The sequence below is a fragment of the Podarcis cretensis genome (genome assembly GCF_951804945.1).
Source record: "Podarcis cretensis genome assembly, chromosome: 3".
In the NCBI taxonomy this organism is placed as follows: Eukaryota; Metazoa; Chordata; class Lepidosauria; order Squamata; family Lacertidae; genus Podarcis; species Podarcis cretensis.
In genome coordinates, this window is record NC_137172.1 from 34,963,009 (window position 1) to 34,982,433 (window position 19,425).

Below are 19,425 nucleotides of genomic sequence, written 5' to 3' on the forward strand. Positions count from 1 at the left end.
TGGGGATAAAATATTTCAGAGGGCTTTTTTTCTGGATAACTAAGAACACTGATATCTAGTGACCTCAGGCATAGTTATGTGTTGGGAGTGCAACAGCAGGGATCACTTAGTTTGCAACTTAAGAGTTATTTCTGTTAACATTAGCCAAGGCGTGTGTGTTTGTGTGTGTAGATGTTGCTTAGCAACCAGGCAAAGTGGCATGATTGTCGCTGAGGCAGCATGTGCTCTCATTGGTTGTGTAGTTCTGCAGAAGCTTTCCTCCATATGTTTAATTCAATGTCTTCCAGCTTAGGTACAAGGCCTGAGCAAAGGAAGACAAATCCTCCCTGATCCTTTCCTCTCAAATTATACACTGTTTTCCCCCTATCTTTCCCAGTACAGTTTTACGAGACCTTTTCTCTCTGGACTCTGTTTGTGTTATATAAGTGGCTTGGCTAACAACAACTTTTGCAAATGACCACATGGGAGAGGAAGAGCCCAATGTTTCTAGTCCCTCAGCTACACAAATGGAGGGGCCCTGCATCCCTTCTCAGCCTGATGGAATAGTGAACAAGATGGCGGAGGGAGGAGTCTAAGCTGAGAAACTCCTGTAGTGGCTCCTGTATCCCTCCCTCCCTCTCTTCTAGCCATATGACAGTACTGGCTTAATAAGCGGCTAAGGAACCGGAAACATTGTAGCACCCTGCTTGTGGTTAACGCTTAGCTGGAATGAAATATTCAACGCAGCAATAGAGAAATTAAAATAGTAATTTATTTGTCAGACAAATAAATATGAGGCACAGTGGTATATGGTTACCAAGCTCTGGCCTGGCCTCTTGCCATTCTGGCCAGCACTTATATTTCCTTAATCCAGCCCCCTTGCTCCTCCTGTGGCTGCCTCTGTCCAATCAGCCTGGTTGAAATTCCTATTGGCTGTTTGCTAGAGCCAATCACAAAAGATACACCCATTTCCTTCTTGCCCTTTTATGGAAAATAAAAAGCTATATATTCTTCTATCTATAAATGACAAATAAGTAGTAATATATCTTACATGTGTCTCAACAAGGAATCTTAATTACCAGCTCACCTCTTGCCCTCCTTGCCCTATTGCCTTCCAAAACAGATAATTAATCTTGAATTTTTATCTTATGCATATGTCAAAGATTGAGTTCACATCAACATTGAGATCTCCTTCATTTGAAGGTTTCTAAACAAAAGGCCTGACAACCATATATCAGGAGTGCTCGATTGGCGTCTTCTGTCTGGCAAGGGGCTTGGCTAGTGGCTGACTTAATTTCAGGATAGTTACAACTCTTACAACTATATGAAATAAGAATCTAGCATTTCTTAAATCCTTTGCATAATTATATTTAAACTAATATATTTAATACATAAATAACCTTTTAAAATGAAAAGAAATCTTAAAAGGATCTTAGTTTAAGAAACAAACAGCTTTAGAAAAGATTTCCCAGAAAATGTTCTGTTTCTGCCAGCTAGATGCTTTTTCACTGCTCTTGACCTTCTTAACCTTAGGAAGAAGATATGGCTCATTTTACTATTTATCCACCCTTAATTTGTAGGGTCAGTGTAACCTTGGCTGTCAGCCTGTAATTCCCTTTTTACGACTTTGAGAATTGTTTTCTGCTATAAATCAGGGGGGCCCCTTGTCTAGGAGTAAAAATATCTTGCCAAGGTTTTTAGGCAACTGGTCTTCTAAGACTGGTCTTTTAAGATACAGGCCCTGATTAAACATATAAGCTTTAATAAAAATGCAGGCTTATGATTAGATGCCTCAACATGACTATTTTGTAATGGGTAGACATGAGGAGAAATATTTGTTGGTGAAGTTTTGGAACTTTTTTTTCAGGCCTCTTCTTTGGGCACTTTTAATTTCTCTTCACAGATTCCTCTGGGTCACCAAAAAGAGAAAAGAAAACCATATAAAAGCTAGTAAGATTTTCTTGTTTAGCTTTATTGCAGTTGGTCATCAGTAAGGAAACAAAAGAACAGGTGCCTGAAAAGGCCCATTAGAAACATTCTCAAAACAACTCCAGCTGCAATTAAAACAGAAGAGAACAAAAAACTCAATTGTGTTTTCCACAAAAACAGCAGTATTTAGACATTTATAGAATAATGGTCCCACTATTTCAAGAGACATGTGGCAATATACTTTTAATAGAATAGAATATTTTAAAACCTAATTTTATTGTTTAAATTAGACCAAATTCTTAACATTGTATTTTATCAATCATTTTTATTTATATTTTATGTAAACCATTTAGAGGCATTGATGATGGTATAAGTGGTATAAAAATTCTGTTAAATAATGCATTTAAAAAATGAGGGGTTGTTAACGGCTGCCACATGCATATGAAAATGTTCAGTATTGAAATGAACCTCTTCTCCTCCAATTGAATGAAGTGTAGTCTAGTTACCCCTATTACAGTGGACCCTCTAGGTACGTACCGCTCTGGATATGTAACTTTTGGGTTACGAATGTAGCAAAGCTGGGAGTGTATAATTCCAGGTTTTGCTGCACATGCGCACAGAAGCGGCGCCTCTGCCTACGGACTTTTTGGGTTGCGGACGGACCCCCAGAATGAATTTAATTTGTATCCGGGGGGTCCACTGTATATAACTTAGGAAGTATTGATTTCCTCCCCCTCCCAATCCATCTCTCTCTCTCTCTCTCTCTCTCTCTCTCATCATGGCTGGGGCTGATGGGAGTTGTAGTGTAATATCTGGAGGGCCACAACTTTCCCAGGCCTACTTTCAAACTGATCTGATTTCCATGCAAAGCAATTATCTCTAGCCTTATATTGTTTTTTAAAACAACAACAACACCTCTACAACAACATGTTACAAATATATTAAAATGCTGTGCATGAACAACCCAGACTGTGACTACACAAGGGCACTAATGCATACATGGGCCTTTTTCCAATGTGTGTGTATGTTTGTGTGCTGTTGCCCATGCAACAGTGCTTTTGGTTTAATGCCTCTGCAATCTCTCTTGACGTTTCCAGTCCATATTAGTGGGTGGAGCTTGCTGGGGTGTATCTGTGCTCTGTGTTGTCGTCCCCTCCCCTCATTTAGTACTCCCCCACACTCTGCAAGTCCCAGAAACTTGAGGCCCATGTTGTGGGAACGCACACAGGTATTTGTCTACCTGTGCATGCACACTGTTTTAGAAAAAAAAGTCTACCAGATTTAACCTGGACTGGAAAAATCTTGATTTAATGGGACAAAAGTGCAGGCTGCGAGTTGGATGAAGAGGACATCTTGTGGGCAATGCCGAAGAAACCTGAGGCAGCTACAAATACACATTAAACTCCGGTGTAGTTGAGCCCTCCACTATGTGGGTTGATTTACAGTGACATGGACAAGCCTGTACACTCCTATTATTTCTGTGCCATTCCATTGAGATCAATAAATAGCCTTTAAGCAGCTTAAGAAAGGCAGGAATTGATGCTTACCTGTGTAGAGTGTGGTGCCTTGGTTCATGACCTTGGTTTCCAAACCCATTAATTCCCTTTTTAAAAAACCAAAGGCAGAATAAAACTAAAAGGGAAAATGGCCTGTTTTAATTTTAAAGCTTATAGTAGTGTTGGGAAGGAGATGCATTTTGACCGAGTGAAGCAAAATAATTTAGAGATAAAACAAAAAAAATTCATTCCAGTAGCACCTTAAAGACGAACTAAGTTAGTTCTTGGTATGAGCTTTCGTGTGCATGCACACTTCTTCAGATACCAAGTGTGCATGCACACGAAAGCTCATACCAAGAACTAACTTAGTTGGTCTTTAAGGTGCTACTGGAAGGATATTTTTTTGTTTTGACTATGGCAGACCAACACGGCTACCTATCTGTAATTTAGGGATGTAAGGCTGGGAATTACAGCTACTCAACAACCCCTTGAGAGAAACTTACTGCTCTCAATCTGAATAACAGATTGAGATGGGGAGATGGTATTTAAAGCATTCCTATGTGTTACATATTTCACAGCTTCATTCATGCGGGGAAGGGGGGGGCAAACATACACACAAAAGTTGTGTTTCTTTTAAAGCATGCATAGACATCTGCAAGAGATCTCCAAGCACAGAACTGTGACAGATCAGAAGGGGTGGGGGGTGGGGGGAGTGTCATTAGCTGAATACTACTAGTAACATCTTGGCTCTCCAGAAATCTTTGCTCTTTAAATTCTTTTTTAAAAAAAAAAAAAAAAAAAGGAACAAAGCAAGGGCTTGTGTTGGGGAAAAGTAATGGAAAAGCAGACTAGTAGAGAGCCAATATGATGAGGCAGATGTGGAACAGTTGCTTTTTCAACTGCACTTCTTGCAAACTAGCTCTTTTCCTTACCATGATTTTCTTCTGTTCTTTCTTCTTGGTGTGCAATGAAAACAGATGGGTGCTTCTCCAGAAAAGGGTTGGACACCTCGAGAAACCTTTTCGGATCTCCTTGGAATATATTGCTAGTGGGAACAGAAGTGTAGCTGTCATTGATTCCTTTGCAATGAAGAACTGCAGCACAGGTAAAGATTCTGTCTTTCTCCCTACCCTAATTCTAATGTATTCCACTTACAAGGTTGTGGGCACAGTAGCACACATACACATATATGCTTTATTTTGTAAAAATTCTGCCTATGGAAATGTTTTGGGGAATATATTTTTTTCCATTCAGTGCTTTCATCCTAATCTCAAATCCACTAGTGTCTGCACTAATAGAAAGACGGTGCTGCTTTGGGCACTGAATAGAAAAGAAAACTATTAATGGCATGACCAATTGTTTTGTTCAAGTGCTCATAATAGAGTAAATAAAGCAGCTCAGTTGTTGTTTCCTACAAAAATTGGATAGAATTTTATCTTTATTTACATGCAGTGCAATTATATGCATATTTACTCAGAAGCAAGCCCTGCTGTGTTCAGTGGGGTTTGTTCTCTGGTAAGTGTGTGCGAGATTGGAGTCTCAGGTTCCAGTCTTATCCTCAGTGATCAAGGAGTAGGGGCCCAGGGCCCCACTGAACATAATGAAGTTTATGTCTGAGCATGGTCTGTCTCTTTATGGCAATATGCTGCTGTTGTCAACTCATTCCCATGGTAGGTGTTCCCAAGCCAATGTGGTGTAGTGCTTAGCATACTGGATTCCAAAGAGATCTTTGTCCAAATCTCATCTCATCCATAATATACTGTGAGGGATCTCGGGCCAGGCACCCACTCTGTGTGCCTCTGCCTGTTCTACCTTACAGAGCTATTGCAAGGATAAAGCAAGAGACCATTTTGACTCCCTAAATGAAGGGTGGGATATAAGGAAAATAAGAAACACATAAGAAAAGGTTTCAGATGGGTTGGAGGTGGAGATGACACCAAAATACTGCCTGTGTAGAAATCCAAATCAAATCTGGGGGTCTGTTTGAGATAAAGCCAAAATCAGACAAGAAAAGTTTCTCAAAAGGGTCTGCAAATCGATAAGTTAAGAATAATTATGATTTTACCTTCAGTGAAATTTTAAATGAATGAAACCAATGCCTGCCATATTTAGAACTGGGGGGGGGGGGTCCTTTCCACTTTCTATCTACCTAAAGCTCCATCTCTCCTCTTGAATCCCAGTCCCCTACTTTTCCCTACAACCTAGTGATATCCAATGAGTCTTCCTTCTTCTTTTCTGCCCTATCCTGTCATTAGTATTCATTATTTAACACAGCAGTCTGTGACTCTGTTTTGAATAGGTTGTTACTCTTACTGATGTCAAATGAAATTCAATGTTGTCTCTAATCAATCAAACTTGATTGATTTGGTGATCTGAATTACTTGTGCATAATATTTCTTGGCTCATGAATGTGAAAAATTTGGCATTCTGGATGCTGCAAGGCTTGGGTTTTGGTCTTTCAGTAACCAGTGCTTTTTTGCTAGAAAAAGAGGTTCAAAAACTCCCTAGGTTGTTGAGATTCTTTTAGGGAGCCACCAAAGTTGTACAGGTTGAACGCATCTTACACAGTGGCGTAGCGTGGGTTGTCAGCACCCGGGGCAAGGCAAGTCATTTGCACCCCTAACCCGTGGATTTGCACCCCCTAACCCGTGGATTTGCACCCCCTAACCCGTGGATTTGCGCCCCCTAACCCTAACCCCCAGATGTTGCCCCCGGTGCGGCCTGCCCCCCCCCTGCACCCCCCACGCTACGCCACTGATCTTACACAGACTTCACTTCCACAACCACAACTTTTTCAGCACTTCCGCCTTGCTTGCCAGGCTCTGGGAGGGTTATGCAAGGCAGAGTTGCAGTGGTCTATTGTGATAGCATCCCCTTGACCAGGTGCCCTCTCCCACAGTCTGCTGGGTTCAAGACTGCTGGGTTCAGGTGTGGGTATCTGAAGATGGGTGGCTAGGACAGACTATGGATTATTTATATTTTCATTGTCCCTTCTGTTAGATAAATACACATTTTTTGTCAATGCTGTGGGAACCACTTAAACTTGACACATTTTAGAATCTCAGCAGGTTGTAATCTGACCCTGGGACTAATGTGAATGTGGTAAGAATGAACAGGTACACAATACAAGGAGAACCTGGTGGAACTCTAGCAGGGGGGAAGCATGTTAACAGGTTTCAACACTGACTAGTTGCTGTAATTTCAAAACTTGCAGTAGGTATGTGCTAAGTTCTTACTGATTTCATATGAAGCAAGATAGCTCCAACTCATAGTACCTGGAGATAATGTTTAACTCTATAGTTACCACAGTATGTTTCATGCCTTATAGTGAGGCATTCTTCTTATTACACAGAATGTTTGTGTGTGAGAGGATAAGAGGTAACCTTGGTTTAGGAACTTAAGAGGCTCTATATTCCTGTTGTACCACATATTTGTTACGTGATATTAAGACAGTTGCCGAAGTTGCAGTTCTAGCTCTGAATAAATCTTTTGAAGTTGTTTCCAATTTCTTTTGATGCCGTTTGCTAGAACAAAGCTTTATTTTTTTTACTCTAGGTTTCTCCTTTTCAAAGAAAAATAACAATACTTCCTTCTACCACTGTGGTGGTTTTAGGATAAATTAAAAACTGTAAAAGCAATCTGTGAAGTATGATGTACTTTAAAGCCTAGTGGGAGTTGTTATCCAGCTGTGTTTAGGTAACTTAATTCATATCTATGGGCGCTGTGAAGGACCAGATGGACAGTTTTGCAATTTCTGCTGGCAACAACTTAAATCTAGAATGGAAATGTATAAGGAGAAACATAAAAGTATTAAAAGACTAGTAGGTTCTGTTTCTTTGCCTGGCAGAAGAATGACTCAGTGCCTGCCAGTTAATGCTGTCTAAATAGCTAAAGAAGCAGAGCTGTAGGAACCCACCTTCTAGGAAGCAGAACCTGGAGCAGAGAGCTGAATTAAACTACGGGGGTGTTCATATTACAGTCTTTAGAGCTCAGTGAAGTTGTCCTCCCCCCCCCCCCTGCATTTCATAGCACTTTCCCCTAACTGCTCACAACAACAGAGCAATTAATGTCTGATGTGTATCAGTTTGTCACACCTAGGCTGGAGATGAATCAGGAAAGGCTTAAGGACCAACTGGTGTGAAGCAACTTTGAGAAACAACATTCTCTAACAGTAGTATTTCACAACGAAGTACAGGATACATACGCATTTTGCATAGCATTGTGCAGACACAGATTAAAAACTCAGCCCTAGAAATGCAGTGAGTGCACAGCAAACAGAGCGTGAACACAGCCTAAATGAATTTTGTAGGTAGAAACCCACCCACTCAGATCTGCTTTGGGGTTTCTCCTCCAACCTTCCAGAGAAGATATGGGGTTATTGTGGGCAGCACTTATGGGGAGGGAAAAACCCACTGAGCTCACAGAAGTCATCCTATGTGCACAATTATTTCACTGGATACAACCCAGGCACTGACCTTTTGAAATGGAGGTGTGTGGTGTTCAAGTGATGTCTCATTTTGGGCCATCAAAGTTTCAACAAAAGGGCAATAAGGGGACAAATGAATCTCTATGTTGCTTTCAAATGCTGCCTTTTCAGAAATGGAGGAGGGGAATAAAAAGCAAGAGGGGGAGACAAGCCCACCATTTAAAGTTCTTAAAATGGAGTCCCACCTATGTAATTAAATTAAAGATGAGTTCACCTATTTCCCTATTTGTTCACATCAGCATAGCTTCAGTTCAGTTCTACACACACACACACACACACACACACACAGACACACACACACAACAGGAAGCTTTGACCAGTGGGGATGCAATTATCCTATTCAAAGGCTAGAGATAAATTAAGAACAGCTTAAGGACTTCAATCCGTGTGAAGCTGGTTTGAGAAACAACACATGAAACAGTAGAATCTTACGAAAAAGTACAGGATACATAGTGTCCTGCCCAGGGGTCAGCAAACTTTTTCAACAGGGGGCTGGTCCACTGTCCCTCAGACCTTGTGGGGGGCCAGACTATATTTTGAAAAAAATATATGCTTGAATTCCTATGTCCCACAAATAACCCAGAGATGCATTTTAAATAAAAGGACACATTCTACTCATGTAAAAAGACGCTGATTCCCGGACTGTCCGCAGGCCGGATTTAGAAGGCGATTGGGCCAGATCCAGCCCCCGGGCCATAGTTTGCCTACTCATGGTCTTGCCTAATGCCATGTGAACACAGATTGAAAACCCAGCACTAGAAACGCAGTGAATGCTGAATAAATGGGTGTGTGAACACAGCGAAAGTCTCTGGATCCTTTGCTGGAATTTTGCTTTGCAGTTACTTCCTCTAAAATTATGCTTTTCTTTGCTCATTTTTTTATTTCCTTTTATTTCCTTTTTATTTCCTTTATTGTTATGATAACCGGAGTAAGTCATGATCCATCTAACTTGATCTAAGGTAATAATAATATCTATATCAGTAATAATACCCACCCTGTTGGAAGGGTATGGCTCGTTGGAGCTGGCCGTGCTCCTTTGTGTCCCCTGCCCCCTGGCTTTGCATTTGTTCCCTGGATTGGATGTGTGGTCTAGTTTAGGATTTGCCATTTGCTTGTTCCATTTGGCCCAATGCTTTGGACCTCTGGTGTGTTTCTGACCATTTTCTCTTCCTTCTTTGCATCCTAAAGGGTCTTGGTGTTGCAACTATCAGATTGGCTGCTTCCTGTCATTACAGCTTTTCTGCTTTTTGTTGAAAGAGCCAACTGCAAACAGCTGCTTTACTACAAGAAGTTTCCATGCAAAGCTGCCTTAATAATAGTAATTTGGGTACTTGCCCTGAATGCATACTGTATCACACTTTATTTACTCACAACACCACTTTTCAGAGGTGGGTGGCAGACCTGTAAGCGGTTGTGTCTGAACTGACTCTGCCTCATGGGATGTTTCTATGATTTAATAGCATTTGTGAATTTTGTAAGTAGCCCACTGACATCAGCTCAAAAGCTAGCCTGGACTTCTATGAGCTGTGTTTTTCATCTTTGTAAGGCCAGAACTAAAATTTATCCTTTTGAAAAAGCACTATGTGGTATCAGTAATGTAGTGTCAAAAGTACAATATGTTTTACTGAACCAATGGTAGCTATTGCATACAGGTCTCATAAGAGTCTTCTACAAGCATAAACTGCGGCCAAATATCAGTAGCTTTAAGTTTCTTAATTCATTGACCATTCTGATTTCCGTTTTTCTTAAAAAGGATAAGCTTTCATCCTTTTGCTCTGGCAGACGGGAGCCCAGTAAAATGCATGACATTATTCACTTCAAGGTTCTTTTTAAAAGGAATAATTGTTTTGTGACAAGTTACCCACTAATATGTGAACCCAGAGCAAATAATTTACTAACCACTTTTCTGCCATTGTAATTTGTAAGTGACATTATTAACAGTCACCCAATAATTTTTCCATTCCACAAGTACAGTAATTGGTACAGCAATATTTAGTAATTGATGGCAATTCCTAGTAATAAAAGCTGAGTTCATTTCCTGAGTAATGTATTGACTTATTAATGGCATTTAATAGTTTTCTTACTAATACTTTCTTTCATTTTTGAGTAATTAATTTACTAAATCATTTCACAAAAAACTTAATTAAATTAAAGCACTCAGTAATAAGCACAACTAAGTGACAAGTAATTGTTTTTAGTTAACATCAGTAAATTGAACGTGGCTAAGCAGGGGATTTTTTCGTCTAAGAATGGAGAAAAGAGCACAATGCTTTTAAAATATGTGAGCGTTTATGGTATGGCATGTCTGATAAAAGCATCTTTTCTCAAGCTCAGCAGGCCTGAGAGGAAGCAATTAGCTTTAGGATCTCACGCTTAGAAGTGTAACTGGAAAGGCATATTTTTGAGCCTTTTTTTTTTTTAAAAAAAGTTAACATCTGAAGTTCCTCAGCAGTGATCCTATTAATTGCTTTCAAGGTATCTGCGAGCAAGCAAAGCTCTCTCCAGAAGCTCAGCAGCAGCTGTCAGGGTTGTTTTGTTGGAAGAGTCTCACATCAGCACAGCATATGAAGCTGGGGAAGCCTTTAACAGCCCCCTACATAGCCACTGAGGATCGTGTGCCCCATTTGTGTGTGTGTGTGTGTGTGTTTTCTTCTGTACTACGTAGTCCCACTTGTCATGCATGGGACGTCATTTTAGTTACAATAATATAAGCCATTTGTTCAATAAGTGCCACTAAAATGGCTTTGAAGGAGATTTTATAGGTCAATTCAATGCTTGTTGTGCAGCATGAGGTAGGTGGGTTATGCTTTTATATCCCATCAGATTCCTCAACTCTTTAGTCTATCGGTGCACCTTGAGTGCAGATGGGGAAGAAATTTGACTCAGTTCACATTTGAAGGTGAACCCACCTAATTTTCGCTTTTCGAAACCCCGTGTAAATTGAAACACACAGGCCACCCTTTGAAAAGTGCACTTTACCTGAATTTTCAGTGCAGTTTTCCCAGCCAAGTAAAGTATACAAAAAATGAATATATTAGGTAAAAAAGAATTACAAAAATGCACTTTTAGGAACATTGCTTTGCATAAATGTATGTGTTAGGTAAGGTGATGTCTCTGCTTTTTAAGATGCTAAGTTTGTCATTGCTTTTCTCCCAAGAAGCAGGCATCTTTTAATTTCGTGACTGCTGTCACCATCTGCAGTGATCATGGAGCCCAAGAAAGTAAAATCTCTCACTGCCTCCATTTCTTCCCCTTCTATTTGCCAGGAGGTGATGGGACCAGTGGCCGTGATCTTAGGTTTTTTGATGTTGAGCTTCAGACCATATTTTGAGCTCTCCTCTTTCACCCTCATTAAAAGGTTCTTTAATTCCTCCTTACTTTCTGCCATCAAGGTTGTGTCATCTGCATGTCTGAGGTTGTTGATATTTCTTCTGGCAATCTTAATTCCAGTTTGGGATTCTTCCAGCCCAACCTTTTGCATGATGAATTCTGCATATAAATTAAATAAACAGGCAGACAATATACAGCCTTGTCGTACTCCTTTCCCAATTTTGAACCAATCAGTTGTTCCATATCCCGTTCTAACTGTCCCACATAGAGATTTCTCAGGAGACAGATGAGGTGATCAGGCACTCCCATTTCTTTAAGAACTTGCCATAGTTTGCTGTGGTCAACACAGTCAAAGGTTTTTGCATAGTCAATGAAGCAGATGTAGATGTTTTTCTGGAACTCTCTAGCTTTCTCCATAATCCAGCTCATGTTTACAATTTGGTCTCTGGTTCCTCTGCCCCTTCCAAATCCAGCTTGCACTTCTGGGAGTTCTCGGCCCACAAATTGCTTAAGCCTGCCTTGTATAATTATAAGCATAACCTTGCTAGTGTGTGAAATGAGTGCAATTGTGCGATAGTCTGTATAGTTAAAGCTATGGTTTTCCCAGTAGTGATGTATGGAAGTGAGAGCTGGACCATAAAGAAGGCTGATCACTGAAGAATTGATGCTTTTGAATTATGGTGCTGGAGGAGACTCTTGAGAGTCCCATGGACTGCAAGAAGATCAAACGTATCCATTCTGAAGGAAATCAGCCCTGAGTGCTCACTGGAAGGACAGATCGTGAAGCTGAGGCTCCAATACTTTGGCCACCTCATGAGAAGAGAAGACTCCCTGGAAAAGACCCTGATGCTGGGAAAGATTGAGGGCACAAGGAGAAGGGGACGACAGAGAATGAGATGGTTGGACAGTGTTCCTGAAGCTACCAACATGAGTTTGATCAAACTGCGGGAGGCAGTGGAAGACAGGAGTGCCTGGAGTGCTCTGGTCCATGGGGACACAACTAAATGACTAAACAACAACAACAACAACAAATGTGTTAGGCATAGTTGCATAGAAAAAATGTGTTTAGTAGGAAAGAATCTGCACTAAAATGATGACAAATTTTTCATGAGGACTACAAAAAACGAAATCCAAAATGCTGCTGAAATGTGGAAACATCGTAACTGAAAAGAACCCTTATTTTCTTTAGGTATAATAAATCTGAATTTCATTTAAGGCTGCTTTATGAGTTTTTGAAACATGCATTGTAACCCCATCATTATATTTGCACTGTTCTTCTTTAAACATAAATGTGGCTCACAGGGTGTATCCGTGTCATTAAAAGGAGAGGTGATAATTGACATTTCTATGTTACATCAGTGCATGGATTCAAATAAAATACTACTTAAAATTCAAAATATTAATGACCCACAGCAGTCTTGAATCTATGAGGTACTAAGAGAATTCTTCCACTCCTACTTTGCCACAGCTGGAAATGAAGAGTGATCAGAGCCATAAAGTATCCTTTTTTTAAATCACTACATATGATTTTAATTTTGCCCTTGCCCTTAAATTAAAGCCAATCCTAAGAGAAAAGCTGTTGATTCAGTGTAAGGAGATGAACTCCGTTATCTTCTTTCTCGGCATCAAATTTATTTTTATTACCATTAATTGGGGTCATTTAGTTTCTGTGGCATTTTAACTGCTCGGATTTACTGAAATTGTAGACCAGTAATACCTCACCAAAAAAGAGAGGCTATTTTAAGACCCAAATGTTTCTCTAACTTAATGAGAGAGCTCTGTGCACTAAACCAGTTTGTTAGTGGATTGCTGTCTGGTCTCAGTTTTTGTGTGTCTGAAAACTAATAGTTTTACATAGTACACTAGGATCCTAATTTACAGCAGTGCAGTCCTATGCATGACTCTATGTCCCACTGAATTGAATATTTCCAAGTAAGCGGAGCTGGGAGATATATACTCCTACAGAACAGGATTTCAGCTGGAATCATGTTCAGCAAAACTGGTGTACTTTAGACATAATGTCACATAAAGAAGTGACTTAGAATCCAAACTGTAAGAAAGTAAGATGAGATTTTTCTGGATCAGACCAGCATTCTGTTCCCACAGTGGCCAAACAGTTACCAATGGGAAGCTCAAAAGCAGGGCATAAGTCCAATATGCTCTTTCCATATTCATAACATTCAGACATGTTATTTCCATATCTGAGCATATGTGAAAAATGACACACACACCCCAAATAAACTCTTTTCCTCATGAGCCTGTTTTGGATCCAAATATCACTTTTAACAAAGCAAAATCCCAGAGTAGTTGTCAGACTTAAGCTCTCAGATTTATTTATGGAAATATCCCTAAAATGTTATGAAAGTGTAGTAGATGACCCAAAAAGACACACCTTCTAAAGTCTGGTTGAATTATTAATACTGGCAAGTAAGACTTTTTTATATAATTTCTTTATTTTCTAATACACATGAAGCAATAACAACCACAATAAAGAGGAAATAGAAAGATCAAAGCAAGAAAGGGAAAACTAAGGAAGGGTATGAAGAGGGAAGAGGGAGCAGTAATATTCCATGACATTTCCATGCATTCTGGCTCCCATCACAGTGTTCCATTGTGCCAGAAGCGGTTTAGTCATGCTGGCCACATGACCTGGAAAGCTGTCTGTGGACAAACACTGGCTACCTTGGCCTGAAAGCGAGATGAGCGCTGCACCCCATAGTCGCCTTTGTCTGTGCTTAATCATCCAGGTGTCATTTACCTTTTACCTTTGCCTAATGTTCCAAGACCAGCATTATAATTCCAGACTATTTTCTTTCAAAAGCATATTATCCTAAAACATTTTTCCAAAGAAATCCTTGAAAAGAGGGCAGTTTAGGAATAATACTGACTCTGTCTCCGCAGCAACTATGTTCTTTAATCTTCTCCAACAATGCTTTGTAAATGGCATCCCCTGTGGTGCTCCAGATCCTAATTTTAAGAATTGCAAATTTGTAGGAGTCAGCATATATACTCCCTCCCATATATGCAGTCATACAAATTTCTACTACACCCTCGATAATAAATGCTTGCAATATGGAAAGGAAAATAAGAGGAGAACTGAATGGATTAATTGGGAATATAAAATCAAGGCACGTGAAGAATTGGGTTGAGATAGAAATAAACAAGGAGGAGGGGGAAAGTAAAAATGAGCTATGAGAATCAAGTAATTGCAGAACAGTTACATGTGAAAGGTGGACAAGTTAGTGGGTTTTAAGGTAGGCAAGAATTATATTTATTAATGAAGTAAATTTAACTGACTGGGGATAATCAAATAGGCAAGCCCGAGGAAGAATTCATAAACAAATACATAGCTGACTGAACAGACAGAGAGCCCATGTAAACAAATAGTTCTCTCGGTTAATTAAGTAAAATGATTAAATACAATGGCAATCAATCAGTTCATAAAAATGATTAAATGAAAGACTAAATACAAAGACAGAGGAACTAGATGATCAGATCAAAATTGGCCCATTATGTTTGGAACAGTTCACTTAAATTATAGTAGAGTGAATGAGGGTCATTACAAAGAGCAATGGCAGAAAGATCGAATAAGCCCTATAAATGTAAGGGGTGGTGGTGATTACTAGAATGATTGTGGAGGAACAAAGCAGCATTGGTTGTAGAACAAAGAGAAAGATATGATACGATAAACTTTATTGTCATTGTCCCATACAGAACAACAAAATTGAAAAAATCTATATCAGCCATTCAAAACCAACAAGCCTGCAATCCTAGCTATCCCAGCCTGGTTAGCCCCCTAAAAACTCTGATACCCCATAATTAAATACAATATACTCCCATAGAGACTACCTTTCACTGCGTTTAAAACCAAAATCTTATTTGGATAGAAAATGTTTCTCAGGCGGCTAGTCCTAGTCTTTATAACCCTGTACCTTCTTCCAGAGGAAGGGATGCGGGTGGCACTGTGGGTTAAACCACAGAGCCTAGGACTTGCCGATCAGAAGGTCTGCGGTTTGAATCCCCACGATGGGGTGAGCTCCCATTGCTCGGTCCCTGCTCCTGCCAACCTAGCAGTTCGAAAGCATGTCAAAGTGCAAGTAGATAAATAGGTACCGCTCCAGCAGGAAGGTAAACGGTGTTTCCGTGTGCTACTCTGGTTCTCCAGAAGCGGCTTAGTCATGCTGGCCACATGACCTGGAAACTGTACGCCGGTTCCCTTGGCCAGTAAAGTAAGATGAGTGCCACTACCCCAGAGTCGGTCATGATTGGACCTAATGGTCAGGGGTCCCTTTACTTTACCTTTACCTTCTTCCAGAAGGCAGAAGCTGAAAGAGATCATTTCCGGGCTGCGCACTATCCTGCTCTATCTCTGCAGCTTTCTTATGACTCCTGGAAGCATAGATTTGATCCAAGGTGGGAAGAGTACACCCAATTATTCTTCCCGCAGTCTTTACAACCCTGGACAGTATTGTTATTTCCCTGACTGTGCAGCTCCCAAACCACACACAGAGACCCTAAGTTAATACACTTTCCCCAAATGAGGCGATAGGTAAAAGGGAAGTTGAATAGTAAAGTCAAGAGAGCGAATTCTCTTCCCAATGCCCAGGACTTGTTTAAAACTACAGTATTATATATGCTTCAGATCAATAGAGGTACTGTCAGGACCAAAAGCGTGGAAACATAGTTAAGCAGAGTCAAAGAAGCTACGAGAGGCAAGAAGCTCAGGTCCTGTTTATGGGGTTCCCATAAACCCACAGGCATCTGATTGGCATCTGAGAACAGGATGCTGGACTAGATGGGCCATTGGCCTGATCCAGAAGCCTCTTCTTATATTCTTCACTACTCTATTCTATCCCCCCGCCCCCGAACCTTTCCAACTGTATTCATGGTTTCATATATTGATTCTGTTACCCTTACTACGCAGATAAATAAGAAGTAATGGAATATTCAAGTTCATTGCTCCTGTAGTGTTACCATTACTGCTGTTATTGATTTATATGTAGCCACTAGTAACCCCTGAGGTGTAGAATAAGAAAATGTGCATTATGTTCATGTACTTGCATTAATGAAACATTAAGCCAGAGAATTTGAGCTCTGAAAGATCAGGGAAATCTAAGGCATTAAATTTCTATCATGGAGTCAAACAGCTCATATTTTCTGTAATGCCCTTTAGTAACATACTATAATATAGTAGCCTACTCTTTAAAATGGTTGTCAAGTGCCCTACAAAAATGATTAGCTTTCTTTCGCCTAGCTAGTGAGAGTGCAGTACTCATGTTATTATTCTGGAGTTGGAAACATACCTGTTTAGAAGCATACTAAATGCTCCTCCTCTACCAGCTCCTCAACAATTTAATTGACTTTCTGGTAGTGGCTCCTACACTGTTTATCTCTGGCACTTGCTTTCCATTCTCACTGCTCTTCTATTATTATTTTTTTAGACATACTTTTTTTGAACCTCAGACAGGCATCTGCTATAGGATGGAACTGTGTTGACAGTATATGCAGCTGTCCCTTCTTGGCAGTTGCTATGCAGTTCCCAGGTTTAATATCCCAGGACAGGCATCTTGGCTAGTGTGGAGCACAATGGTGGTTTGTGCAATGGTTTGCTGGCAGCAATAGTTTGCTAGGCGACTACCACTGAGTGCTGCTGAATTGGGGAGTGGGATTCAGCATCCCTTCCAGAAGGCAGCAGAGTCTGGCAGCTAAGAAGATAGCAGAGTCTCATGTGGTCATGGATGGAGAGCCAGTGTGGTGTAGTGGTTAAGAGCAGTAAACTCGTAATCTGGTGAACCGGGTTTGCTTCCCCGCTCCTCCACATGCAGCTGCTGGGTGACCTTGGGCTAGTCACACTTCTCTGTAGTCTCTCAGCCTCACTCACCTCACAGAGTGTTTGTTGTGGGGGAGGAAGGGAAAGGTGATTGTGAGCCGTTTTGAGACTCCTTAAGGGGAGTGAAAGGCGGGGTATCAAGTCCAAACGCTTACTGCGACCACTGCTTTTGAAGTTCATCCTGTGTCTCCTACTATTAAAAACAAAATAAAAAAATTCCTTCCAGTAGCACCTTAAAGACCAACTAAGTTAGTTCTTGGTATGAGCTTTCGTGTACATGCACACTTCTTCAGATACACTGAAACAGAAGTCACCAGACCCTTCTATATATTGAGAAAGTGGGGAGGGGTATTACTCAGAAGGGTGGTGGGATCGGGTGATTGGCAGATAGCTGTGATGAGCCTGTTGATGACTCTTAATGACTGCAATAGGTCTTACAGGAAAAAGCAAGGGGTGAGAAGGTGAAGAAGTGTGCATGCACACGAAAGCTCATACCAAGAACTAACTTAGTTGGTCTTTAAGGTGCTACTGGAAGGAATTTTTTTATTTTGTTTTGACTATGGCAGACCAACACGGCTACCTATCTGTAACTCCTACTATTAAAGAATAAGAGAGAGAAAAGAGCACACTTAAGCAACTGCCATAGTATTCATTGCGTCCCCCATTTAGGGAAATTGCCAACTATTAAAGAACAAGGCAGGGAACTAGGATAGTGTTTCAGCAGTGTGCAAGCTTGAAGAAGATGAAGGCACTGCTTGTCTAGTTGCAAATTTGCAGTTGCTATTTGGCTAAAACAAATGTGTGATTGGTAGCTACTCTACCAAGTTGTGTAGCCATGCAAATATCTTCATTCCATGGCTGAACATTCCCAATGGTGCGCACATCCAAGTCATTTAGCATGGATTAATTACTTTTAACACACCTCTCCAACCATCCATTTGGTCTCACATTTGGGTTCGTTAATGAATGGTGATAAAATGTGGTCTCTCTGCAGATGATCAGTGCATACTTCTCTGTGCAGTACTGACTTTGGTAAGCACTAAACACTTCTTTTCTTTCTTTCTTTTTTTGCATGGAGTAAAGAGTGATGTTGCTCCAGAAATATCAATACAGATCAAAAAGCTCCAATCTTAATAATGCATTCGTAATTCATAAAGGCTAACTATGCAGAACATGTACTATGGCAATTTATTTTAGTACTTCCTGAGCTATAAATTAACAGAAGGATTCCACAATGATACGCTTTTCTATGCTGTATTGCTCTCTCAGCAAACGGTTGCCTCGAGGAACCTGCGTAGCTTTTGTGGTCTCATAGTGGCTTATTCTCCTTGGCAGATGCTGTCTTTTGCTCATTCCATCTTAGTTTGGGTCAGGCTGTTCTTCTTGCTCATGATGGGCACCCTTCCTTTTTGTTGTTAGTCATAAAACTCCATTGACTGTCCTAATCACATCACAGAACCCTCAAGGCAACCATACATTGCTGCAAAGCAGCCTCTCTCTCTCCTATTTATTGGCTTTTGAAGGTCTGGCTACATCACAAAGCACCCTTCAAAATGGCAGGTTGGATGGATGTGTCTCTGCTATCTTCTTACATGTACAGTAAAGAGGAAATAGCAATTTAATTAGCAGCAGAGTAGCAGTGCTTCGTATGCAACTCCTTTCCACACTTTACTCTTGAATTACTCTTGAATTACTCTACAATTTATTCTTGAATTAGCTGGCAGTGGAGTGAACAATGGTTGCACAGCGAACTTAATACAGTACAGTGCTATATTCTCCATTAGAATCCCACAATGGTACTAAATATGTTTACTCAGAAATGAGTTGTCTGTGGTTTTTAGTGGGGCTTATCCCCTAAAGTGTGTGCTTAGATTTCAACTATGTCTGCTCCCCCTCCTACATGACACAGCAGTTGTGTGACACGGCAGTGTTGCTCCGCCATTGCCAAGCTCCTTGGGGCAGTTCTCAACGGCCAGCAGGAGACATCACATCATCTTCTACCATCCATAAGGATTTGAATTTGGCCTGTCTGCGAAACAGCCAATCACAAGTGCCCCTGATGGCGAGCCTTGGTTGGGTGGAGCTGACTGGGACTCCTGCCAGAGTCTTCAAGCAGGTCTGCTTCTTTGGCTTAAATAAGGTCCATTTCCTCACCCGGGCACAGTAGTCGCCTTTGTATCTCCCACCCACCCTCTCTTGTTGCATGGCTCACAGCCACCCACCAGAGGGGTTGGTGCCTTTAGTATGGAACCTTGCTATGGAGCTTTCATTCGCCACATTCGGGGCCAGGGAGGAATTTCTCCTTCAGACTAAATGGCCCTTCCTAAAGGTTTCGCCTACCTCATAGCAATCGTCACAACTTTGGTGGTTAAGAC

General features: G+C 40.7%; 1 protein-coding gene across 1 annotated transcript in view; it reads left to right on the forward strand.

Moving 5' to 3' along the window:
* Positions 1 to 19,425, forward strand: part of ALK (ALK receptor tyrosine kinase) — a 626,252-nt gene that overhangs the window by 381,585 nt on the left and 225,242 nt on the right. Inside the window, exon 5 of the mRNA XM_079969155.1 lies at positions 4,382 to 4,509. Coding sequence (XP_079825281.1) covers positions 4,382 to 4,509 — 128 coding nt within the window. The remainder of the gene's footprint in view (positions 1 to 4,381; positions 4,510 to 19,425) is intronic.